Raw genomic sequence first — 27,440 nt, 5'->3', positions numbered from 1 at the left:
AAGGAGTTCTTACAGAGGAATAGGGAGAAGTTCTCAGGACTGCCAGGTCTTACCACGGTTATTAAACATGATATTGTCACGGAACCTAATGTGAAGGTTCGAGTGAAACCCTATCGCATCCCCGAGGCACATAGGAAAGCGGTGTCAGAGGAAGTCCGGAAAATGCTCGAACTCAAAATCATTGAGGAATAGCAGAGTGAGTGGTCGAGCCCGATTGTGTTGGTACTGAAGCCCAATGGGACTCAACTGTGTTTTTGTAATGATTTCAGGTAACTCAATGAGGTATCAAAGTTTGACGCATATCCGATGCCCCGAGTGGATGAACTGATAGAAAGGTTGGGACCAGCCAGATACATCACTACCTTAGACCTCACCAAAGGCTACTGGCAAATAGCTTTAACTAAGGAAGCCAGAGAAAAGACTGCCTTTTCTACTCCAGATGGCCATTTCCAGTATAAAAGAATGCCATTCGGCTTGCATTCCACTCCAGCTACCTTCCAGAGAGCTATGGATAGAACCTTACGCCCACATCAGAAATACACTTCAGTGTATTTAGATGACATTGTCATCTTTTCTACTGACTGGGAATCCCATCTTCCCCGAGTGCAGGCAGTCTTAGACTCTCTAAAGAAAGAAGGATTTACTGTGAACCCGGAAAAGTGGGCCATTGCTATGGAGGAAACCAAGTACTTGGGGGTACATTGTAGGTAGAGGGCTGGTGAAGCCACAGATGAACAAAGTAGAGGCTATCCAGGCCTGGCCCCGCCCAGTCACAAAGAAACAGGTGTGAGCCTTTTTGGGTATCATGGGGTACTACCGCCGGTTTTCCCCCAACTTTGCCACTATGGCTGTACCTCTCACAGACCTGAGAAAGGGTAAAAAGTCAGTCATGGTGAAATGGAATGACAAGGCTGAAAGGCTTTCCAGGAGCTTAAAAAAGCCTTGTGTCAGTATCCAGTGCTGATCGCTCCGGACTTCTCAAGAGAATTTGTTGTTCAAACAGATGCCTCCAGTGAAGGCTTGGGAGCTGTTCTGTCCCAAGAGGTCAATGGGGAGGAACACCCCATAGTTTTTCTGAGTAGAAAATTGACAGCCGCTAAGAGAAATTACTCTGTAGTGGTGCGGGAGTGACTGGCCATTAAGTGTGCTCTGGACTCACTACGCTATTTTCTCCTCGGTAGGAAGTTTTGTCTGGTGTCAGACCATGCCCCATTGACCTGGATGAGACAGAATAAACACAGGAATGCTAGAGTTACCAGGTGGTTTTTGGAGTTGCAAGAGTTCAAATTTGTAGTTGAACACAGGTCAGGAAAGCAACACCAGAACGAGCACGCTCTCTCTAGGGTACACTGTAGGGGAGGGAGAGGGAGAGGGAGAGGGAGAGAGAGAGAGAGAGAGAGAGAGGGAGAGAGAGAGAAAAAACTTTTATAGCCCAAAAATATCACTCATGCATGATTAAATTATTTAAAAATGATTGCTTTGTTACTGACATAAATTTCAAGCTAGATAATTTTATAATCCCAGGTTAAACCATCATTATGAAAAAAATAAAAAAGTCATTAATGCTGCAAAATAAGTTTGTTTAGCTTGTATTAGAATACGTATAAAACCACATTCTATCAATGCAGGTTGACATCCACAATAGAATAATTGTGCTACAGTAGTTCGATCCTCAGTTGTATATGTTAAACACGTTTAATAATAAAGCAAAGCTGAAGTAATGGAAGTTAACCCAAAAGCAAATATTTATTAAATTGCAGCTTAACAGTTTTTAGATGTAATGGCTGCAGTCGTTTTTTTTTTTTGGCTTTCTTTCTTTTCACCTGGAGATCTGGCTAGTAAGTCTGTTGTTTTGAAAATGTATCAGTTAAGAGTGTTGAGACAATTTACTGACAGGGGTGCTTAGAATGGTGAGATTTTATTTATTCTTGTAAAACCTTTATCCTAAAAGAACAAAAAACTGCTACTGTCATTGCCTATGTAACTGCAGTGTAAGCATGAGTTTGGCTTTAATTTGTTAGTATATATAAATCTGCTAGTAAATCTAATACTCCCCTCCCCCAAGACTGACAATGATGCTGTCCAAAGGTGCCCCTGAGCTCCTTCATCCAGAGTGGGGACATTCTAATACAGGTGTGTTACTGGCCCGATCACCAAGTGAAAATAGAAAACAAATGCAGCCACCACGTGTAATGATTGGTAAGCATATAGTACATGGTTTTGGGTTTAATACCATTTTAATGTTAAAAAAAAAAAAAAAATCAGCTATTTCTCTTACCTTGCAATTTAGCTTCAATCCCTTCTTTACATAATCCTCTTTGAAAACCTACAAAATAATAATAATATTAGCAGCTTCCAAGTGTAATGAATAGAAACAAAAAAATAAATGATCAGCAGACTGGGGAATGTACATGTGCACAATCTATTTCTGTATTGATTCTCATTGTGTGTAAGCAGTAATCAAATAAAGGCCAGGGGCAACCTAAAATTCACCCCTCCACCATTCCATTCAGCTGATGGTAGTCATAAAATAGGGACAACAACCCCACCCTTCCATATACCTCCCTGTATGACAAGGTTTGTGAAACCATTCGCCAAATATCAGGTGTGCCTCTTGAGAGTGAGCCACACTAATTTCCCTTTGGTATTATTCAATAATTTCCCTTTGGGATTATTAAAGTATTCTGAACCTGTATGCTCCCCTCTCCCCGAAGTGTTGGGTATTCTTATTCACTTCTGGCTGCTGAGTAGAGATGGGCTCAGGCATGTTCGAGTTACCACGTGCCCATTCTCACCAGGAAGCCAACACTGCACTTTGCCAATCACAGGCTCTGAGACATTTCCCAATCTGTGCAGCTGTGGATCGGGAAATGTCTCACTGCCTGTGATTAGCAGAGTGCAGTGTCGGCTTCCTGGTGGGATTGGGCACATGGGAACTCAAACACGACCGAATCCATCTCTATTGCTGTGTAAGCAAGCTAAGTAGGCAGTGGCGGCTGGTCAATAGGGGGTGCAGGGGCGCCGCACCCCCAAGGCTAGTTACCGTAAAATTCAGCATAAAAAAGTGTACCTTTCATTATGCCAGCGGGGCGCCGGGCACATTGCTGGCTATGGGAGGGGTGGGGTTTTTGGCATCATGTGCCTCTTTTATTTTATGTGATTGGCAGCCTTCTAGAGTGTCCTTGGAGCGCAGAATGATGCGCCACAAACATTCCCACTCACGATTGCCATCCTGTGATTGGTCCAGCCTGGACCAATCAGGACGTCCGGCGTCATAGGGGCAGTGCTTGGGCCGGGCGTCACTCTCTCTGCTTCCCGCCGCCTGACTGAGCCTCACCCCAGAGCCCAGACGTCTTTGTCTCAGTCTCTCATCTCATCAACTCTGAGTCTGACTGCTGCTAGCTAGACTGCAGTGCTACGGTGCTACTCAGGACTAGGGTTGCCACCTCATCCCTTTAAAACAGAACACATATTAATTACACAGGTTCTGTGGCTGATTAAGGTGGTAATTAAACTCACTTGGAGCCTTCTCTTTATTAAATTAGCCTCAGAACCTGTGTAATTAATTTGTGTTCTGTTTTAAAGGGATGAGGTGGCAACTCTACTCAGGACGCGCTGAGGACGGGTCGGATGGGCCAATTGGACAGAACAGCGCTATCAGCCAGGGCAGCCAGCCAGGACAGCAAGAGAGCGGGAGGGAGCCCTCAGCCCAGTCGATCAGACACAAACAAAAGGTGAGTGGAACTTGGCAACCCCCCATCACCAGCTTGCCGGGGAAGGGAGGGAATGGATCATGTTATGGCCCATACTGGAAGGATTTAGCAGGAGTTTATTACCACTCCTGCTCAATCCTTCCAGTATGGGCCATTACATGACTATGAGATTTCTGGTCTGTTATCAGTTAGCATTGTAATCCCCATGAACTACAAAACACCTCCCCCTGTTATGAAGAAGAGAAGGAGCAAACCCCAACTGAACATCGCAATTTTTTTTACCATCTAACTGAGCACCAAAGTTTTATTACATCCCTCCCCCCACTGAGCAGCAAAGTTTTATTACATCCCCCCAACTGAGCACCAAACATTTGTCCCACCCCCAGGCCTTACCTCCACTCATAGATTTTAATGAAACAATTTTCTTTTGTAAATTAGGTCCTATTAATTGGATGCATTTAAAATGTATGTGATTTTACCTTTTACATTCTCTTTAAATGCCTCCAAAAAGTAAAGAGGAAGTCTGATTTAGAAGGAGTTCTTCTTTATGTGTTTTGGGTAACACTTAAAAAGAGTAGGCATTTAAAGAGTATGTAAAAGGTAAAAGCACATACATTTTTAATGCATCCAATTAATAGGACCTCATTTACAAAAGAATATTGTTTGATTAAAATCTGTGAGTTGAGGTAAGGCCTCCTTCTCTTCTTCATAACAGGGGGAGGTGTTTTGTAGTTCATGGGGATAAGGGAAAAATGCTAATTGATAACAGTCCAGAAAGGTCATAAAGTTATCAGCTCACAAGATTCCTGGCTGCATGAACAGTTTATTATTATTATTATTTTTTTTTTGCCAAACAAAATAAAGTGCTTTTAATTGTATTTTTAGAGGAGCAAATAATAGAACACAAAGTCACGCAATTTTCTTACCGCGTTTTTTGCCGTGCAGCAATGCCTATTACATTTTTCTGTTTGCGCCTCCCCCCCCCCCCCCAAAAAAGTTTGAGCACCAGTCGCCACTGTAAGTAGGTGCTGCTGACGAGGCCATTATTAAAGTGCATGACCACATGACCAGATTTACATGTGTGTGTGTGTATATATATAAACAGTGCAGCGCAATCCTGATGAGCATAAACAAATATATATAGATAAATCTAATATACTGGAGGTGTCATGCTTGTGGCTGGCTGTCAGAGCCTTGCTATGCCTTGTAAGGGACTTGTAGTTCTGCAACAGCTGGAGGGCCACCATTTGCATATCCCTGCTATAGAGGTTTCACAGGCAGTCTAACTCCTCCAGGATGGCACATCAATACGTGCCATTGCCAGATGGTTTGCTGTGTCTCCCAGCACAGTCTCAAGAGCATGGAGGAGATTCCAGGAGCTAGGCAATTTCTCTAGGAGAGCTGGACAGGGCCGTAGAAGGTCCTTAACCCATCAGCAGGGCTTGTATCTGCTCCTTTGTGCAAGGAGGAACAGGGTGAGCATTGCCAGAGCCCTACAAAATGACCTCCAGCAGGCCACTGGTGTGAATGTCTCTGACCAAAAAATCACAAACAGACTTCATGAGGGTGGCCTGAGGGCCCGACATCCTCTAGTGGGCCCTGTACTCACTGCCCGGAACCATGAAGCTTAAGAGGCATTTGCCATTGAACACCAGAATTGTCAGGTCTGCCACTGGCGCCCTGTGCTTTTCACTGATGAGAGCAGGTTCACCCTGAGCACATGTGACAGACATGAGAGGGTCTGAAGAAGCAATGGAGAACATTATGCTGCCTGTAACTTCTGCATGACCGAGGTGGTGGGTCAGTGATGGTCTCGGGAGGCATATCCATGGAGGGACGCATAGACCTCTACAGGCTAGACAATGGCACCCTGACTGCCATTATTTTTCGGGATCAAATCCTTCGACCAGGCGCTACGCTGGTGCAGTGGGTCCTGGGTTCCTCCTGGTGTACAACAATGCCCAGCCTCATGTAGCATGAGTATGCAGCCAGTTCCTGGAGGATGAAGGAATTGATACCGATGAATGTCCCCCACGCTTGTCTGACCTAAATTCAATAGCCACACCTCTGGGAAATTATGTTTTGGTTTATCTGACACCGCCAGGTTGCACCTCAGTCTGTGCAGGAGCTCAGTGATGCCCTGACGTTGTCTCATTAGGAGCATGCCCTGATGTTGTCAGGCATGCATTCAAGCATGTGGGGGCATTACAAACTACTAAGGACCATTTTGAGTTGCTTCAATAAAATTTCAGCAAAATGCTAGACAGCTGCATAATTTTTTCACTTTGATTTTTGGGGTGTCTTTATATTCAGCCCTCTGTAGGTTGATAATTTTCATTTCCATCAAACGATGTGGCATTCTTTAGTTCCTAACACATTACCCAGTCCATATTAATATACAGTAATTATCCAGCATGATATTTTCCCCCACTGAGATCCAATGTTTTTTCAAAGTGTTCCTTTAATTTTTTTGGAGCATACATATTTATACTGTATGTAGTTTTTTCAGGAACAATTATTATAGTACACTGAACAGGGTTAACGTTTTACCAAACCTATATTTAACTACTGCTGCATTTGGTTATCTCTGAATAATCAGAAGCATACCATAGTGAGATGGATTCTTCAGTGTCCTGACATATAAAAATGTTGAGCGGATCCACTCCAATGCAATGTTAACATCTGTGATGGTATGTAGTGTTATTTCTGCATTCAGATGTTCGACAAGATGTCTGTGCAGGCTGATACAAGAGGAGATAAACTTTACCTTTTCCAATGTCCATTTAAAGTATACTCAGACTTTTTTTGCAACTACATGCTACTGAATATGAGTTGAACACGTTTGATATATTTTGTTTTCTTTCAGTTCCTATCGATGTTATACATATCTACTTGAACTCTTTCAGAATATATCAAAAGAAATAAATAACATTTACGTTAATCATATTTTTTATTTTTCTCTTACTACTGAAAAAGCTCTATTGTAGACATTTCCCGTATTTCAATAATATGCGCTAACTGGAGGTAAAGAAAAATGGAATCAACGCCCCATTACTAGGGTAAAAGATGTTGCCTGCCTAATTCTGTCTATGACGGGATTTATATAAACCCTCAGTTTGATTTTTAAAAGACCTTTGCTAACAAAATTATAGATGCTGCTATTGCTGATCTCTTCTGAAAATTCTAGTTTCCTGGTTGTCAGAGATCCATTTGGTTTAATACTTTCTAAGTCACTGGCCCAGAACAAGAATGCAGGTCAGAAGTTCTGACTTGTTGGTTGCTTGTCATTGACTCCAAAAGTATAAGACTAACTTCACCTGGATCTGAACCTGCGACCTCTGCAATGCCTGGTAGTATCTCTTTTTTCTGAGCCACCTGAGATGCTGGCCAGCTCCCTGGACAATTCCTTACACAATTTTGCCTTGAACCTTGTTTCTGGTGAACCTTGGACTCTTTGCTCCACCCAGGAACTACCTATTTAAGCCATGTCTTTGTACTTCCTATTTGCCAGATTATTGTGCTCTCTCCAGACAATAGCTTGGTGTTGTCACTCCTGCTGATGTCTTGCTGATCTTCGCTATCAATTATTACCAACTTTTGGCTTGTTCCATAACTATGCTTACACTTGATCCCAACCTACAACCACTTGTAATGACTTTTGGCTTGTTTGTCGACTACGTTTCTGCTTGATCCCAACCTGCAGCCACTTTTTATCAACATTTGGCATGTTAACTGACTATGCTTCTGCTTGACCTCTATCTGCTACTGAACCCAGGCTTGCTCAGCTCCTAGTCGGGCAATCCTGAGGACCACAGCCTAGTACTAACAGGCAGAAAAACCCCTCTCCACCATCAGGAGCTCTTAGTGCTTTGACCCCCGCACCTCGGATGAGATTGCGTCATCTGCCAGGGTGACTTGCTTGTATACTTATCCTGCTGGACAGTGGGAGCCCCTCTACAGCTATAACCACTGGTCTCTGACCCTGACCACTGACCACAACACTAACAGTATAAAAACCAAATATGTAAAATATAGCTATGCAAAGTAGCCAAATATAATTAAGCTCTAAGACTACAATAATAATTTACAGAATTCTAAATAAAATTGGTTATAACAATATACTGCACTTTGTACATTGCAATTCATTTTGCTTTACTTTATTGAATACATATTCCAATAAGTTTTAAGCAAGTGACACTTAATTTTGTGCTCCTACATGAATAAACATGTCCAGTGCAGATTAGTTTTATTGCTACTCAGAAAAAAAAGAGCAAAATACTGGGAGGAGATAATGGGTGTATAAGAAAAAGAACAAGGACCCATGAGTAAAAAAAATTTTGATCGAGTGTAGGAAGGAAGCAGTTAGAGATGAGACTATTGACCGTATACAGTCCCAGCATGGCATAAGCCAACTCGTTTGCTTCTTGCTAATAAAAAAAAACAGATCTGATGTGCTGTGTTAGCAAACATAATATTTGAAATATTTGTATATCATACATTTTTAAACCTAACTGCAGCCAAAATAAAAACAGAAAAAATCATCACAAAGGACATAACGTACAGTCAGTAGAATGTGTCTCTTGTGCTGATGCCTCTTTAATTGGGTGAAATCCTCCTTGGGCCAAGTCACCCCACCCCCGCAATATCTCACGCAGTAGGGGTTGATAGAACTTAGGGGCTGTCACAGGTTCTCATCAAGAGAGCCTGACTGTGTGTGCCCTTTATGCTCAGCTGTACTTCAGATTTTATGAATAAAATATGATCTATAAATTGAGGGGTGGCCCTTTCATTGATATGGCGGCCCACCTCATTACATACCTGACAAAGGTGTCCTGCACAGCTCCGAAAATGTGGCACTTGGTCCTTTGTGATGTGATCTCTCTGCAATAAAGGTCTTGGATGACATCTGATGATCCATGGTGTGCTGGCAAATATAAACTTTGTCTCTTTTAATGATTCGCCCATCCTACTGTAAGACGGTTTCTATGAATAGAGCAGCTGAGTGAAAAGGGCAAGCATAGTTGGGCTCTCTTGATGAGAGCTTGTGACAGCGTCTAAGTTCTTTTACCCCTACTGCACTAGAAATTTACAGTGGCAGGGGTGGAAGAGGGCACGGATGCAGGAGGATTTCACCTCAAAGAAGAGGCATCAGCACAAGGGATACATCCTATTGACTGTATTTATATATATATATTGTGAGGGATTAGCTCAGTGGCAGGCGTGGATGACCCCTTGGGGGGGGTGCGTTTACACAGTAAGATGGCCGACAACTGGTTGCAAACAACAGTTTGGTTTATGGAACATGGAACATATGGAACATGTCCCTTTGTTTTCTCTCCACATAGAAAAACAGTCTATGTCCTCACCTTTGAGAAGTCTTCACACTGGCTACCCTCCTCAGCTTCACATCGCTTCCGGAGGTCTTCCCCATGCTCACACAGCTTTCAGGGGGCACACATTTGTCTGTCCTCCTCTCCCAGCCCACACGGCGACAGGAGGCAGCAGTCCTTCTCCCAGGCTTCCTCAGCGTCGGGAGGCATACATCTGTCTGTCCTCCTCTCCCAGCCCACACGGCGACAGGAGGCAGCAATCCATAGACTTCCTCTGGACAAATTATAGAGGCCTTCATTTCCTCATTCCGAACAGCTGAAGGCCTTTCAACTTCTTTACACCTTCCTGCTGCCCTTGGCAGCTGACACCCTATAGTAATTGGTGAACTTTCCAAACCAGGTGGGAATGTATCTCCTGCCTGTGACTACATTCCCAGATTTACCTGACTTCCTGTCACATACCCCCCCCTCTTGTTTCAACCCTAGGGTTGGGACACAGATTTCCAGACACGCATGTGTCAGGCACTTCTCTTGACTCTCACTGATAAGCCTCCTAGTATCCTCAAGCTTCCGGATGAAACTGTTTCTGTCATCTTCATTGACAGATTTCTCATAAATGTCACACCGTTTGTCTCTCATCTCATATACACATTCCCCAACTGCATTTTTAGCATCATTTCGCTTCTTCTCAAGTTTCTCTTACATACAAGTTTGTCCTATCCGCCATGGAGGACCGTGATCAATAGGCAACTCAATTGGGCTAGTCTTAATGTCTTCAACATTCTTGAGCCGCCTCTCTCTGCAATTCATAAATGTTTTCCACAAAACTTTGAGAACCTCTGCTTCACTAAGCTTTGTTCCAAGTAGGGACTCTTGACGTCCCTCTGTGACTTGAGTTGCCTCTCCATACATCTGTACACAATCATTGACTCTTTGTTTCTTGAGCTTAGCTTGCTCTAAGATGCTGTGCAGAGGGCCTTCCATTTGCCACAACAGGCTGTCACACATTTCTTCAAAGTGACCCCTGTTCATTTTTCCAGCGACATCATCAACTTTCCTTCCACCAACATATGGGTCAAAGGCAACAACACAGTTGAACCCAGCGATCTGGGTAGTATCCATTACAGATTTCTTCAATGCACTTTCTGCTGAACTATTTGACCGCTCAAGGTCACCTAGTTCCTTTTCTCTATCTGAATTCCACATGGAATGCATCTCAAGATCACGCTCAAACTTCTGCCACCTGTCTTTCACCAGTTCCCTTTTGGAAATATTCCCCGAAAGGCACTTATTCATTTGCTTTACGTTTTCACCAATAGCCTTCGTTTTCTCCACTAGGTGGCGTTTGCATTTTTCTCCCAGATTTATATCACTTGCTTTAGTTTTCTCCACTGAGAAATCATCACATTTCTTACACAACTCCTTTGTTTGCTGAAGCTCTAATGATACATTTTCCAATGCTTGAAGTTTTTGAAGGAACGGTTTATTCCAAAGGGGTGATTCAAGCCACATGTCATCACATTTCTGAGGCTCACTCAGGACAGACCCCAAAACACTGATCCTTTTAAAAACTGCATCAGGCACACTATCCCCTCTTTGGGACAGATCCTCTGTTGCCTGTAATTCCTCTTCCAGTTCCTGCAACGGAATCTTCATCTCTTCTACTTGCTGTTCTAAGGCTCGCTTAGACTCTTCTAGCTCCTGAACACTTTTCACAACATCATCCTTGGAGCTGACCAATTCTTCCATTTCTGTACGCAGCTGTTGGTTAACTCTTTCTAGTTCAACCTTACACTCTAGAGCTTCCTCCAAGGAGCGAGCCAAGAACAGGGCTTTGCTCTCGTTATTACGCGCCTCCGTTTCTGCGCGGTCGCGTTCTTCTGCATATTTTGCAGACACAGTCTTCTCCTCACCAAGCATCTGATCAAACCTCTTTTTCACATTTTCAACATTTTCTAATAAACCAACGCTTTTTTCCATGCGTTTTTCCATATCCGCTATCTGAGCTTGCAATGTTGCGACTTGCTCTGATAGGTTTTTCTTTGCTTCCTCCTCCTCTTTAAATTGTTCCAGGAAGCCATTTTTCTCATCTTCCATTTGTTAGAGCTTTGTGCTAAAACTCAGCCTTTGACACCTCTCTTCCTGTAAGAGTTCCTGCGTGTCTTGCAGCTGCGATTCCAAGATAGAAAAATCTTCCGCAATTTCTCTAGATTTGCTGTCTGCTTGAGAAAGCTGATTTGTGACACTGTCCAACTCAACCTGCAATCGGTTTTCCTTCTCTGACAGCTTAGCACACACTCGGTCACCTTCGGACATCTTGACTTGCGATTCCTGCAGCTGTGCCTCTACTTTTTTTCTCTTGTGTTCAGAATCTCCTTTTCCCTGCAGAAGAGCCTTCACCTCATTGGCTAGTTTCTGGGAATGAGACTGTAATTCTGCCACACAGGCTTCTTTCTCCTTTAACTGCTGCTGGACACGTTGGGCTTCATCTTTCCAACTTTCACAGTCAGTACGCAATTCATCTACCACATTGCTCAAAGTGGTGAGCTCATACCCAGTACTCAGTAATTTAGCCTCTCTTTCACTTTTCTCGTTGTCGTTGAGAGACAATGTCGTTTTCAGAGCAACATTCTGTTCCTGCGCCCCCTGCAGGTCTATTTTTGTAGCTTCCAAACACTGAAGACTTTTTTCCAGCTGATTACGCAACTCCAACATTTCACACATACTTTGCTTCTGCAAAGTCTGAATTTCAATTTCCTTTTCCATGAGGACGGTATCTTTCTCCTTTATAGTGTCTTGACGTTTTTGCAACTCGACCAAAAGAAGAGCAGTGATTTCTTCCCACTGTGACACATGAGACTTGAGTAGTTCATTCGTTTCCTGCAAGTTTCTATGCTCCATCTTAAGCAATTCCAAGGCTTGTTCCTTTTCTTCCATTTTCCGTTGCAAGGCATCCAACTCAGCCCTGCACACATACTCGGTTTCCTCCAAACCGATGGCCTCCATTGGCTGCTGGCGTCTCTGTTTCCAGCCTGCCATGCTCTCTAGGTGAGCCTTTTGTTGAGCTGCAAAGCTCCGCTGTTTCAGCATCTCCCCCATTTTGAGTTTACTTTTCATCTGAGCACACTGCGTCTCCATAGCAGTTTCATCAGTGTTGCTAGGGACAACAACCTTCCTCTTTAGTAGACTCTCTTTAGGCATGGATGGGGCTCGTTCAGACGGTAACATCCCCTCCATCCATAGAATCCGGTCTCTCATTTCATCTATCTTTGCATTTTTCAGGCGGTTTGATCGCCCCATCTTCAATAACTCCACAAACAAATTTTTCACAGTCCAGCAAAAAATTTTCAGACCACTGTCTCTTTAACACGTGTAGTTTTTCTCTCTCTTGCAAGATCTCTTTTCCTGCGCACAGTCCTGCGCACACAGTTTGTGCAGTCCCTTGCACCAGACACAACAAAGTTCATCAAAAATTTTGAGACCGCTGTCTCTTTAAAACACGTTTTTTCTCTTTCAGGATCTTCTCTCCTGCACACATAGATTGTGCAATCTCATGCACCAGACAAAGTTCCTCAAACATATGCACTTCTTTGCAGGGATCTCTGCTTCTGCCCACTGCATACCTCCACCATATGTGAGGGATTAGCTCGGTGGTAGGCGTGGATGACCCCTTGGGGGGGATGCGTTTACACAGTAAGATGGCCGACAAGTGGTTGCAAACAACAGTTTGGTTTATTCATGCCATTTTCTTCACCAGACTGCATGCAGCAAAACAGCAAAATAAAATAAAACACCAAAATAAATCCTTGACTCTGTGGGCGGCTACCTTCTCACACTGGAACCTACCTAAGAGTCTGTCCCCAACCTACTGTTGGGCAGACTTTGCTGATCCTACAGCAGACCATCAATAGTTCATTTATAATCTCTTCACACAGCAAACAGTTCATTTTCCTCTTCATATGGAACATGTCCCTTTGTTTTCTCTCCACATAGAAAAACAGTCCATGTCCTCACCTTTGAGAAGTCTTCACACTGGTTACCCTCCTCAGCTTCACATTGCTTCCGGAGGTCTTCCCCATGCTCACACAGCTTTCAGGGGGCACACATCTGTCTGTCCTCCTCTCCCAGCCCACACGGCGACAGGAGGCAGCAGTCCTTCTCCCAGGCTTCCTCAGCGTCGGGAGGCATACATCTGTCTGTCCTCCTCTCCCAGCCCACATGGCGACAGGAGGCAGCAATCCATAGACTTCCTCTGGACAAATTATAGAGGCCTTCATTTCCTCATTCCGAACAGCTGAAGGCCTTTCAACTTCTTTACACCTTCCTGCTGCCTTTGGCAGCCGACACCCTATAGTAATTGGTGAACTTTCCAAACCAGGTGGGAATGTATCTCCTGCCTGTGACTACATTCCCAGATTTACCTGACTTCCTGTCACAATATATATATATATATTTTTTTTTTAATTTCATTGTAGCTGCACTTAAGCCAGCCTTAGACTGGTCAAATCTCGACCAATTCAGCAGGAATCGGCGGAAATTCAAACCATGTATGGGCAGGCTAAATGTACCCAAGTTTGGTACAACCAGCCTGCTGGATTTTACGAGCGTGTCTTGCTAGCGGCTGTTATAGCCGCTAACAATAATCACTGTTTTCTCTCAGTGGGGACAGAAGTTTGCTCTGTCTATGGTTGGCCTTAGGTCTTAGATTTTACAAAATACCTCTAATCAAAGCAAGGTTTGGCAGTAGGGGAATCATAAGATAATCACTGACCTGCTTTCAATTGTGTCTGCACCATCTAACATTTGCATATATTTCTCCTTAGTGCTTAACCTTGTCATGATAACAGCTGTGGCTGTAGAATCAAACTGAGGTAGAAAAAAATTACTGTTACTGTATATTATACTATTCAAGGTACCAGTCTATATTTGGTAATTATGATCACAGAGGTAAGAAATTACAGTCTGGCTCTATCTTACCGCATACTCAGCTAGTAAAAGTATTTATGACTGTTCAGAAAACAAAGAAACAACCCAAAGAACTATATCGTTTTTTCTGTTTTGGATCAAAGGGAAGGGTTAGAACCCCTATCAGGTTTTTATTGCTATCTAGACCTCCATTTGTGAGATTTAAATTAATTTCCTACACTGACAATGTTTAACCAGACAGGAAGTCAAGGGAACTCTCCAACAGCAACATAGACATAAACAAAAAAGTTTTGGTATACAACTTTAATACCGTAAAACCTAGAACTACCTGAATGTTTACCTGGTACTAGTAAAATATAAAACACAAAAAAATCAGAGTTACATATTCAAATACTCATAGCTAACTGTTTCACGCTGCTTGTGGATAGGGTTCAAACTAGTGAAATCAATTAAATAGAATGATTTTTTACACACTTACTACTGTAATAATATATGACAACTGTACCTGAGGTCTGCCTGCTCTTCCGATCATTTGCAGAATGTCTGTCTCACTGTACTCCTGGAACGCTCCTGATGCATAATGCATTGTGGATTTTATGATCACCAAATGAGCTGGAAGGTTAACACCCATAGCCAAAGTGCTGGTGGTAACTGGAAAAATCAAATTACCAAAAAAACAAAAACTTGAAACTTTAATATTAGTAAAGCTATTAAAAGATAAATCATCACATACTGCTAGTTGCCATTTTCCACTTATGAAACAAATAGTCCTAATATTTAGGGCTATCTACAGCGCTTGCTAAAATGTATAAAATTGTGGCAAACTAGATTTGTGTAATAATATATATATATGTGATGAAAAAAATCCTAAAAAAATATATATGGCTACCTAGAACGCATGCTGAAATATATAACCATAAATTTGTGCAATAATGATACACAAATCATAAATTCCCAATAAAGTGCAACTGTGCAATGCCAATCAATTATCCAATATCAACAATTTGTAAGCATAAGATTTATGAATAAAAGTCCATCCTGGGTATAAAATTATTCAAAATATAAATATGTGAAAAAAAACTATTAAATGTAAAATCCGTGAAAAATCCCTTTTCTTAGGGAATGTGCCAGTGCTCTTTCAAAAAACATAAAAAGGTGACTGGTAAAAGTGCAGGTGCTTGAAGCTTTCTTCCCGTGCAATAAATTATAAGGTGGGTAACTTACCAAATAGAGTGGGTCTCAGATATCGTATAATATTGAGACCAACCAAGCTTAATGGCAAGTTCCCTTTAAGAATCCTCCTCTGCCGCTGGTGGTTTTCCTCCTCACGGATCCATAGAGCAGCTCAGGTTGCAATGGATAAAAATATATTTTTATCTAGCCATCACCGCTGCCGCCAGCAGGACAGGGGAGCTGACTCTGCACCCCATGAACATATCCTACATAGCAGCCCACATACGTACTCACTGATGCAAGTATCCTCCTTGTGGGAAATGCAGGACAGCCTGGGCGGGGTCCTGAATCCATCGCAATTTGACTCCTTTGGCTCTCTGTAATTTGCGCAGGCTCACACAGCACAATTTAAGCGGGCCCACTGTCAGTGATTTCTAACTCATTGCGACCCACTTAAACGCAGCTCGCGACCCACCAGTGGGTCCCGACCCACAGTTTGGGAACTCCTTGCTATAGAAGGTCAATTTAGCTGAAAACCATACCAAAGATGTAGCAAGCAGGACCTTTTAAACTAACTGCTTACTGCACCAAAACACAGAAGGGTAATTGCAGTCTTCGACATAAGATGACACTGTCACTTGATCCTGCTGAAAATTGTTAACTAGGAAGTGGTCCCAGTAAATACCTCATAATGTGATGTTCCTTATTTCAGTAGCACTAGCAAAGATATGCACTGACATGTATAGAGGGCTAAAATAAGGTTATGCAGTGGTCAGTGGTGTTTTGTTTTTATCAAAGTTTCTCTGGTTGGAAAATATCCATGCTAGCATGGAATCACAGTAGGACCTGGTGCCAGAATACATTTTTTGAGGATCCATTACTCTTGTATTCATAGACATAAACACGAATGACCATTTATATTAATGGAAAAGGCAACATGGACAGGAAATATGCCTATGTCCACTCTTTATAATTCATATCATAGAAGCTGACCTGAGTAGAGTTTACTCTAAGATTGATAGGTAGAAGATATGAAGAAACTCCCTAAGAATCAGTACTGATTAAATATTTTTACGTATTCAATAAAAGGGTCTTACAAAGTACTGGCAGGTCCCCCGCTGTAAAAGTTGCTTCAATGGTTCTCCTGTCATTCACATCCATTCCAGCATGGTGGTATCCAACTCCGTAAAGCATAAGATCTGTAAAGAAAGTATTTACGGAACAATATATAATATTAAGCCTACTAAAGCTGGCCATAGATGGATTGAAATTTGTCCAATTCAGCAGGGACCAGCCAAATTTTGATCCATCTTCCAGCTGGACAGGGGTCAATCTAATAATGGGGTACTTTGACGCAGTGGTGGGCTTGAGCACGATATGGCCATATGGTGGGACTAAACCCCCATTTTTATTTATGGATTGTCTCCATATTTAATAGTCATTTCTTTTGCATGGTTGCGCTATTCTTTTTTTAATATACATGTTGCTTGGTCCATAGCTGCACCGGCTTTAGATATACATGTTCAGGGTTTGCTCCCCCAATTTTTTGCTTGTTTATTATGTATTCAGTCTGACCAGACTTCTGTGGTTGAGCATCCCACCCCCCACACACACCTGTACTCTATCAGAGTCCACCATCAAGTAGATACAGGAGGAGTCCTTTGTAGTGCATTAGCACATCCATCCCAGCAAGGAGTGTTATCTCCAAGGGTTGGAGAGGCTGGATTCACCCCTTTTCTATGGATAGTGTAGGACCCACTGATAATGGGGTACTTTGACGCAGTGGTGGGCTTGAGCACGATATGACCATATGGTGGGACTAAACCCCCATTTCTATTTATGGATTGTCTCCATATTTAATAGTCATTTCTTTTGCATGGTTGCGCTATTCTTTTTTTAATATACATGTTGCTTGGTCCATAGCTGCACCGGCTTTAGATATACATGTTCAGGGTTTGCTTCCCCAATTTTTTGCTTGTTTATTATGTATTCAGTCTGACCAGACTTCTGTGGTTGAGCATCCCACCCCCCACACACACCTGTACTCTATCAGAGTCCACCATCAAGTAGATACAGGAGGAGTCCTTTGTAGTGCATTAGCACATCCATCCCAGCAAGGAGCGTTGTCTCCAAGGGTTGGAGAGGCTGGATTCACCCCTTTTCTATGGATAGTGTAGGACCCACTGATAATGGGGTACTTTGACGCAGTGGTGGGCTTGAGCACGATATGGCCATATGGTGGGACTAAACCCCCATTTTTATTTATGGATTGTCTCCATATTTAATAGTCATTTCTTTTGCATGGTTGCGCTATTCTTTTTTTAATATACATGTTGCTTGGTCCATAGCTGCACCGGCTTTAGATATACATGTTCAGGGTTTGCTCCCCCAATTTTTTGCTTGTTTATTATGTATTCAGTCTGACCAGACTTCTGTGGTTGAGCATCCCACCCCCCACACACACCTGTACTCTATCAGAGTCCACCATCAAGTAGATACAGGAGGAGTCCTTTGTAGTGCATTAGCACATCCATCCCAGCAAGGAGTGTTGTCTCCAAGGGTTGGAGAGGCTGGATTCACCCCTTTTCTATGGATAGTGTAGGACCCACTGATAATGGGGTACTTTGACGCAGTGGTGGGCTTGAGCACGATATGGCCATATGGTGGGACTAAACCCCCATTTTTATTTATGGATTGTCTCCATATTTAATAGTCATTTCTTTTGCATGGTTGCGCTATTCTTTTTTTAATATACATGTTGCTTGGTCCATAGCTGCACCGGCTTTAGATATACATGTTCAGGGTTTGCTCCCCCAATTTTTTGCTTGTTTATTATGTATTCAGTCTGACCAGACTTCTGTGGTTGAGCATCCCACCCCCCACACACACCTGTACTCTATCAGAGTCCACCATCAAGTAGATACAGGAGGAGTCCTTTGTAGTGCATTAGCACATCCATCCCAGCAAGGAGTGTTGTCTCCAAGGGTTGGAGAGGCTGGATTCACCCCTTTTCTATGGATAGTGTAGGACCCACTGATAATGGGGTACTTTGACGCAGTGGTGGGCTTGAGCACGATATGGCTATATGGTGGGACTAAACCCCCATTTTTATTTATGGATTGTCTCCATATTTAATAGTCATTTCTTTTGCATGGTTGCGCTATTCTTTTTTTAATCTAATAATTGACTTCCATCAAACAAGAATGGTGGAAAACTTGTCGCCATTAGCTAGCTGCAGCAACTGATCAGTGTATTCTGACAGCGGACACCAGCTGTCAGAATACAATAGCACAGCAAGGAGGATTTCTCCATCCATCCATTGTGTGAATTGGGAAATCTGTTTGTTTTCTGAACCGTATATGGCTAGCCTTCGTGATAGATGGCAAATCTGTGACTGCAGTGGGAAGTCAGAGCAGTGTGTGACATACTGTAGTTCTGCAGCTGATGGATCAGTGGTTTCATAGGATTATGAGTGAAACAAACAGATAGTAATGAAAAAAATGTAAATGAAAAACTTGCCTCTCAATTTTCCATCTTTTATAACATTAGCAGACCTCTGCAGCCTAATACAATGAAACAAAACAACATAAAGCAAGCATTGCATTGTAGCCAAAATTTCTTATTACAATACAGCAAAAGTCATATGATGGTTAGTTGGACTGATAGCTTGTGATTATACTAACTAGCATAAGGAATAAACTATTCAGAGAAAGGGAATACAATAAGACATGTGGCCACTCACTAAAACTAGAGGAAAGGCGGTTTAACCTTAAAGTACGTAGGGGGTTCTTCACTATCAGAGCAGTAAGGATGTGGGATTCTCTTCCGCAAACAGTCGTATCAGCAGGGAGCATCGATAGTTTCTAAAAACTATTAGATGGGCACCTTAAAGACCACAACATACAGGGGTATACAATGTACGGTTAACAGCAAACACACACATTATAGGTTGAACTGGATGGACTGATGTCTTTTTTCAACCTCACTAACTATGTAACTATGAATGTAATTATTGTGGTTTCTAATTTGCAGCATACAGGATAAAAAATAAAGATGCCTGGGACTCGTAACAAAACTGTGGCACTAGAAAGCAGTGCTTAGGTTGAGATAGTCATGGCAGCAACAGTGGAAAATAGCCTGAGGAATGCATAACATAAGCACCACATACCCAACTACAGTTTTTGGTCCAGCCTTCTAAACCCCCCCCCCCCCCCATTTAAAAAAAAGGAAAAAAAAACCTAGAATATATATATATATATATATATATATATATATATATATATATATATATATATATATATATACAGTGTATATATATATATATATATATATATACACACACACAGTCAGGTCAATAAATATTGGGACATTGACACAATTCTAATCTTTTTGGCTCTATATACCACCACAATGGATTTGAAATGAAACAAACAAGATGTGCTTTAACTGCAGACTTTCAGTTTTAATTTGAGGGTATTTACATCCAAATCAGGTGAACGGTGTAGGAATTACAACGGTTTGTATATGTGCCTCCCACTTTTTAAGGGACCAAAAGTAATGGGACAGATTAACAATCATAATTCAAACTTTCACTTTTAATAATTGGTTGCAAATCCTTTGCAGTCAATTACAGCCTGAAGTCTGGAACGCATAGACATCACCAGACGCTGGGTTCCATCCCTGGTGATGCTCTGCCAGGCCTCTAATGCAACTGCCTTCAGTTCCTGCTTGTTCTTGGGGCATTTTCCCTTCAGTTTTGTCTTCAGCAAGTGAAATGCATGCTCAATCGGATTCAGGTCAGGTGATTGACTTGGCCATTGCATAACATTCCACTTCTTTCCCTTAAAAAACTCTTTGGTTGCTTTCGCAGTATTCTTCGGGTCGTTGTCCATCTGCACTGTGAAGCACCATCCAATGAGTTCTGAAGCATTTGGCTGAATATGAGCAGATAATATTGCCCGAAACACTTCAAAATTCATCCTGCTGCTTTTGTCAGCAGTCACATCATCAATAAATACAAGAGAACCAGTTCCATTGGCATCCATACATGCCCACACCATGACACTACCACCACCATGCTTCACTGATGAGGTGGTATGCTTTGGATCATGAGCAGTTCCTTTTCTTCTCCATACTCTTCTCTTCCCATCACTCTGGTACAAGTTGATCTTGGTCTCATCTGTCCATAAGATGTTGTTCCAGAACTGTGAAGGCTTTTTTATATGTTGTTTGGCAAACTCTAATCTGGCCTTCCTGTTTTTGAAGCTCACCAATGGGTTACATCTTGTGGCAAACCCTCTGTATTCACTCTGTATTCACTCATTCTCTTGATTGTTGACTTTGACACACATACACCTACCTCCTGGAGAGTGTTCTTGATCTGGCCAACTGTTGAGAAGGGTGTTTTCTTCACCAGGGAAAGAATTCTTCGGTCATTCACCACAGTTGTTTTCCGTGGTCTTCCGGGTCTTTTGGTGTTGCTGAGCTCACCGGTGCATTCTTTCTTTTTAAGGATGTTCCAAACAGTTGATTTGGCCACACCTAATGTTTTTGCTATCTCTGATGGGTTTGGTTTGTTTTTTCAGCCTAATGAAGGCTTGCTTCACTGATAGTGACAGCTTTTTGGATCTCATATTGAGAGTTGACAGCAACAGATTCCAAATGCAAATTGCACACTTGAAATGAACTCTGGACCTTTTATCTGCTCCTTGTAAATGGGATAATGAGGAAATAACACAATCTCAGCCATGGAACAGCTGAGCAGCCAATTGTCCCATTAATTTTGGTCCCATAAAAAGTGTGAGGCACATATACAAACTGTTTTAATTCCTATACCTTTCACATGATTTGGATGTAAATACCCTCAAATTAAAGCTGAAAGTCTGCAGTTAAAGCACATCTTCTTTGTTTAATTCCAAATCCATTGTGGTGGTGTATAGAGCCAAAAAGATTAGAATTGCGTCGATGTCCCAATATTTATGGACCTGACTATATATATATATATATATATATATATACAGTATCTCACAAAAGTGAGTATACCCATCCCATTTTTGTAAATAGTTTATTATATCTTTTCATGTGGCAATACTGAAGACATGACACTTTGCTACAATGTGAAGTAGTGAGTGTACAGCTTGTATAACAGTGTAAATTTGCTGTCCCCTCAAAATAACTCAACAGCCATTAATGTCTAAACCACTGGCAACAGAAATGAGTACACCCCTAAGTGAAAATGTCCAAATTGGGACCATTTAACCTTTTTCCCTCCCTGCTGTCATGTGACTCATTAGTGTTACAAGGTCTCAGGTGTGAATGGGGAGCAGGTGTGTAAGGTTTGGTATTATCGCTCTCACTCTCTCATACTGATCACTAGAAGTTCAACATGAAACCTCATGGCAAAGAACTCTCTGAGGGTCTGAAAAAAAGAATTTTTGCTTCACATAAAGATTGCCTAGGCTATAAGAAGATTGCCAAGACCCTGGAACTGAGCTGCAGCACAGTGGCCAAGACCATACAGCGGTTTAACAGGACAGGTTCCACTCAGAACAGGCATCACCGTGGTCGACCAAAGAAGTTGAGTGCACGTGATCAGCGTCATATCCAGAGGTTGTCTTTGGGAAATAGATGTATGAGTGCTGCCTGCATTGTTGCAGAGGTTGAAGGGGTGGTGGTTCAGTCTGTCAGTGTTCAGACCATACGCTGCACACTGCATCAAATTGGTCTGCATGGCTGTCATCCCAGAAGGAAGCCTCTTCTAAAGATGATGCGCAAGAAAGCCCTCAAACAGTTTGCTGAAGACAAGCAGACTAAGGACATGGATTACTGGAACCATGTCCTGTGGTCTGATGAGACCAAGATAAACTTATTTGGTTTAGGTGGTGTCCAACATGTGTGGCAGCAACCAGGTGAGGAGTACAAAGACAAGTGTTTCTTGACTATAGTCAAGCATGATGGTCTTGGGCTGCCAGCACTGGGGAGCTACAGTTCATTAAGGGAACCATGAATGCCAACATGTACTGTGACACACTGAAGCAGAGCATGATCCCCCTCCCTTCGGGGACTGGGCCGCAGGGCAGTATTCTAACATGATAACGACCCCAAACACACCTCCAAGAAAACCACTGCCTTTCTAAAGAAGCTGAGGGTAAAGGTGATGGACTTGCCAAGCATGTCTCCAGACCTAAAACCTATTGAGCATCTGTGGGGCATCCTCACATGGAAGGTGGAGGAGCACAAGGTCTCTGACCTCCACCAGCTCTGTGATGTCATCATGAAGGAGTGGAAGAGGACTCTAGTGGCAACCTGTGAAGCTCTGGTGAACTCCATGCCCAAGAGCGTTAGGCAGTACTGGAAAATAATGGTAGCCACGCAAAGTATTGACACTTTGGGCCCAATTTGGACATTTTAACTTAGGGGTGTGCTCAGTTTTGTTGCCAGTGGCTTAGACACTAAAGGCTGTGTGTTGAGTTATTTTGAGGGGATACCAAATTTACACTGTTATACAACCTGTACATTGTAGCAAAGTGTCATTTCTTCAGTGTTGTCACATGAAAAGATATAATGCAATATTTACGAAAATGGGAGGGGGTGTACTCACTTTTGTGAGATACTGCATATACACGTACTGTATACAATTATAATAACACACTGGGCACTCTTTTTTACATCAGCACTAATGGCAAAAGTGGCTGAACCAAGGCAGAGGCATAAAAAATACCTCTCCTGCTCCTGCATCACCTGGACATCACTTGCACTGTACAAGACGGAGCTGTCAAACTTATAGCTCAGTCCTGCAGATCACACAAGTTGATCATTGCTCTCCCTGTGTAACCAGAGGCATTTTGCTTTGCTGGCGTTGTGGCAACAGTTTGTTCTGTATTAAGAGCTGTGTGTTCTGAGTTGTCTTGACACAGGGACAGCCAAATTATGCTCTTCTTGTGTAATACGCATAACTGAGCTATCAGTACATATAATTTATAAATTACTATTACATGTAAATAGAAATAAAAGTGTGGGGGGGGGGGGGTTGGGGTTGTCTAACCACCTCAAGACTGGACACTTTCACCCCCTTCCTGCAAAGGCCATTTTTTTCAACTTTCAGTGCTGTCACACTTTTAGGATAGATAGAACTTTCTTTTGGTAGTGTTTCATCACCACTTTGTGTTTTTATTTCTTGCTATATAAAGGGAAAAAGACTGAAAAATCTGAAAAAAATGTTTTCTGTTATAAAACTGTGCAAATAAATCTTTCTTCATAAATGTAGGCCAAAATGTATAATGCTATGTTTCTTTGGTAAAAATAACTCAAATTAGTGGTTATTATCTAGTCTGTATGAAAGTTAGAGTCTACAAACTATGGTATAAAGATTTCAAAATTGATCAATCCAGATGTACTGACTGCCTATCTCATTTCTTGAGGCCCTAAAATGCCAGGACAGTACAAAAACCTCCACAATTACCTCTTTTTGAAAAGTAGACAGTCTAAGGTACGTATTTAGTAAGAGACATGGTGAGTTTTCGAAGTTGTAACTTTTTGCCACAAATTTTTGGAGAATGAATAAATTAAATAAAATTGGTTTATTTTTTAACAAAGTTGTCATTGTAACAAGTTATGTCTCACACACAGCATAGGAATACTTATACGTATTACAAATATCACTAAAAAGACCCCTTTTTTGAAAGTAGACAGACCAAGGTACTTATAAAGAGGCGTGGTGAGTTATTGAAGTTGTGTTTTTTTGTCACAATTACTTGGAAAAATTAAGATTTTTTTTTTTTTTTGTTTAACATTGTCATTTTTAGAATAAGTTTCTCACACACAGCATAATTACAAATACACCTCAAAACACATTCTGGTACTCCTCCCAAATATGGAGATAACACGTGTGAGACTTTTCACAGCCTAGAAGCACAGAGGGTCCCAAAATCCAAGCAGCACCTTTGGGCTTTCAAGTAGTAAAAATTAAGCATTTAATTTCCTGACATTTTTGGAGGCCCTGGAGAACCAGGATAGTGATAAGAACCCACAAAAGTACCCCATTTTGAAACGCAAATGCTCCAAAGTATTTTTGTGTAAGGCAAAGTGAGTCTTTTGAAAATTTCATTTTTGACAAAAGTTTTTGGAAAATGCAGAAAAGAAAAAGAAAGTGTATTTTTTACACAAACTTGACATTTAGTAAGATATTTCTAAAACACATCATACTTCAAATCATACCCCATGTGTGAGACTTTCACAGCTTAACCTTATAGAGATGCTCAAAATCCAAATAGCACCTTCAGGCAGTCTAGAGACAAACTGCATCTAATTTCCTGACTACCTATCACATTTTTGGAGGCCCTGGAGCCCCTGGGACAGCGGGAAACACCCACAAAATGACCACATTTTGGGAAAACAAACACCCCAAGATATATGAGTTTTTGAAGACACATTTGTTCATTTTTTTGCCACAAGTGTTTAGAAACGCAGAAAGAATTTTTTTTTTTTTTTTTTGTACACAGTTGTCAATTGATTAAAATATTTTTTCCCATACAGCATGGGCATACTTAGAATTACAACCCAAAACACATACTGCTATTCCTATGGAGATATGGAGTATGGAGAGACCACAAGTGTGAGACTTTCTAAGTGTTTGGGCTGATTATGTACTGGACATTATATCTTGTGTATCACATAAATCGACAAATTGTATCAAAACCAATGTACTGTAATGGTCGCCTCTATATGAGTGGTCAGGGAATATACCCTAGTGTAGCATCAACTATAGCAGTCCCAGCTCCTATAAGCCTAGCCTACTGGTACGTGAGTGCCCTCGGGAATGCCATGTTCACTGGCATATTCACCATGCTGTGTAATTACCATGCCGTGAGCCACAGATTTCACAGAGCCTACTTTCTGAACTACAGAAGTGTTGAGAGGAAGAGTTTCAGGAGGTGGATTGAGTGCAGGAACCACTGCTGGCAGGCAGCAAGGTACCATTGCATATGTAGTCCTTTGAAATTCATAGTAAACTGCAGATAAGAAACTGCAAAGCATGCAGGGAATATGGGCAGTTTTGGATAGAGATGACAGCAGACAAGCAGAATGACAACATAAAAGGAGACTTTTCAAATCAGCTTATAATGGATTTTCAAACAAAACTTTTGTTTGTATTGCTATTACGTGGCTAATGTTATAAAGTGAAGGTGAATGCTGTGACCATAGAACTCCTTTAAAAATATCCTATTGTTACCTTTAAAATATATACAAGCAAATTCTTCTAAACTATGTGAGAGTTGACGCACACTGTGACTTTAAATATTAATACAGATCAGTAAAGATTAAAGACTTTGTCACAATTTTCCAGAGAAAATTTTGGGTTTTGTAAATTGCCCAACATTTATGCTCCCATCTTTTTTTTACCCCAAAAAAAAAAAAATATATATATATTTATATTCAAGACTGCTAACAAATAAAAGTGCTCTATCTCCTAAACCTCCCATAAAATACATAATAAAGGATAGGTTCACCTTTTGGAGCATGTTACATGTTCCACCTGTAAAGAAAAAATGCAGAGGGCGCACCAACCTAGCACATTACCTTTAATACTATTTATTGTTTAAAAACGTATGTACAACATACTCACAAAAATGGTTAAAGAATAGGCACAAAGTATGATGATAGATCCACCAAGAAAGTCCACTGGGCATAGTTTGATGATACAGACTGTGATGGGATGTAGAACCTCTAAATATAGCTTACGCTTTTCGGTGGCGTGCCCCCTTCCTCAGAGCTAATTTGAGGTACAACTGGCTAAGCTTTATATACACATAATGATGGTAGGTCACAAGATTTCTGGCATAGGGTCCACCCCATTTGGGTGGATCAATTAATTGACATCACATGGTTTTGCAATTAATTAATCCCAATACTAGAATACAATAGAAACAAAACAAAAAAAAAATTTTTTTACATACATGTATACATATCAAAACCAATAATGTGTTACATAGATGTGTTAGATAAGTGTTAGATAAGTATTAAACGAGACCAAAAATACAAACAAACATTGGATTGACAATGAAAGTAAAAAAATATATATATATCAATGATCTATACACTATAGATAACTCTGTGGGACTTAGCTGATGTTGATGAAAAGGGGTGCCAAAATGGTTACTTCTAAACCCAAGAACTCATGCTATCTAGCAGTGTGACTAGGCTCGTGCAGGCAAGGGGGAGGGGGGCCAAATGGTGAAAGAAGGGGCCCTCTGGATCAGTAGAACGCATGCTGACATGTTTGTTCAATCCTGATGGCTTACTGCGTTCCAGGAGCCGCACATCCGGTCGTCGTGTCACCTCCGACCGGAAGTGATGCTGAAAGGCGGGACAAGCTCGAATTTGCGATAGGCACAAAGAATTGTTCAGCGCCCCGTAAAGGGCTCCAGACTACAAGTCACCCAACATGATCTCCAACCTTAGCCACAGAGGAAACAAAAGAAATGTCAAATCTGAATAGATGCTGGATTACATCAGCCTCACATGAAAGTTGTTATAGGGATATGAAATCACGCAATCCATAATTATTTTGCTAAAAATCATTTCTATAAAAAGTCAAAAATTACTAAAAACACTGGAGAGTATCAGAGAGAATATAAGAAATAATATCTTAAATGGATAGTTTAACAGAGGGGGTAAACGGACCAGATGTGCATGAATAATGCACACTCATGTCCCATGAAGCCCCCAGGAATCACCTACACGTGTGTTACATATACACACACACACACACACACACAAGTGGAATGTGGAAAAATTGGAATTATATTTTGGGGACGCCGTGCGTTTATTTCATATTGATGCCCAAAGGAGGCTAATCATCAAATAAATGAGAGAGAATCAAAACCGAGGAAGAATTGAAAAAGAAAGGGGGGTAGGGAGAAGGGAAGGGCAGGAATGGGCAAAAGGTGAGTGCCCATAAAGGTGAAAGTGATATGGTGTATTACACCTTATACTAGGGGACTAGATTGTGAACTTCTATGTCTTCATTGAGCCCCTTGGGTGCTAGACTGCCAAGGGTGAAGATCCAGAAACTTTTGTCGCTTACATAGTCTCTGGTATCTCTTACCCTTGCCCAATTCACCAGTAATAGCTTCAATGCCGAAAACCTTCATACCTGTGGGGGTCCTCGTTGAGTTTGGCCTTGAAGTGCCAGGGAACTGAATATTTATCTCATCAACATCAGATAAGTCCCACAGAGTTATCTATAGTGTATAGATCATTGATATATATATATATATAATGTTTTACTTTCATAGTC

The 27,440-nt window shown here is 41.6% G+C and overlaps 1 protein-coding gene across 1 annotated transcript in view; it reads right to left on the bottom strand.

Annotated features, from left to right (window-relative positions):
• Positions 1–27,440, bottom strand: part of HFM1 (helicase for meiosis 1) — a gene marked incomplete at its 5' end in the record, with an annotated part of 582,583 nt that overhangs the window by 365,233 nt on the left and 189,910 nt on the right. Inside the window, 6 exons of the mRNA XM_082266347.1 lie at positions 2,279–2,326; positions 6,321–6,454; positions 13,815–13,909; positions 14,475–14,620; positions 16,240–16,341; positions 18,662–18,705. Coding sequence (XP_082122473.1) covers positions 2,279–2,326; positions 6,321–6,454; positions 13,815–13,909; positions 14,475–14,620; positions 16,240–16,341; positions 18,662–18,705 — 569 coding nt within the window. The remainder of the gene's footprint in view (positions 1–2,278; positions 2,327–6,320; positions 6,455–13,814; positions 13,910–14,474; positions 14,621–16,239; positions 16,342–18,661; positions 18,706–27,440) is intronic.

The sequence above is a fragment of the Pelophylax lessonae genome (genome assembly GCF_965119305.1).
Source record: "Pelophylax lessonae genome assembly, chromosome: 8".
Classification (NCBI taxonomy): domain Eukaryota; kingdom Metazoa; phylum Chordata; class Amphibia; order Anura; family Ranidae; genus Pelophylax; species Pelophylax lessonae.
Note: the sequence above shows the minus strand (reverse complement) of the source record. Positions and strands in the feature narration are given on the sequence as shown.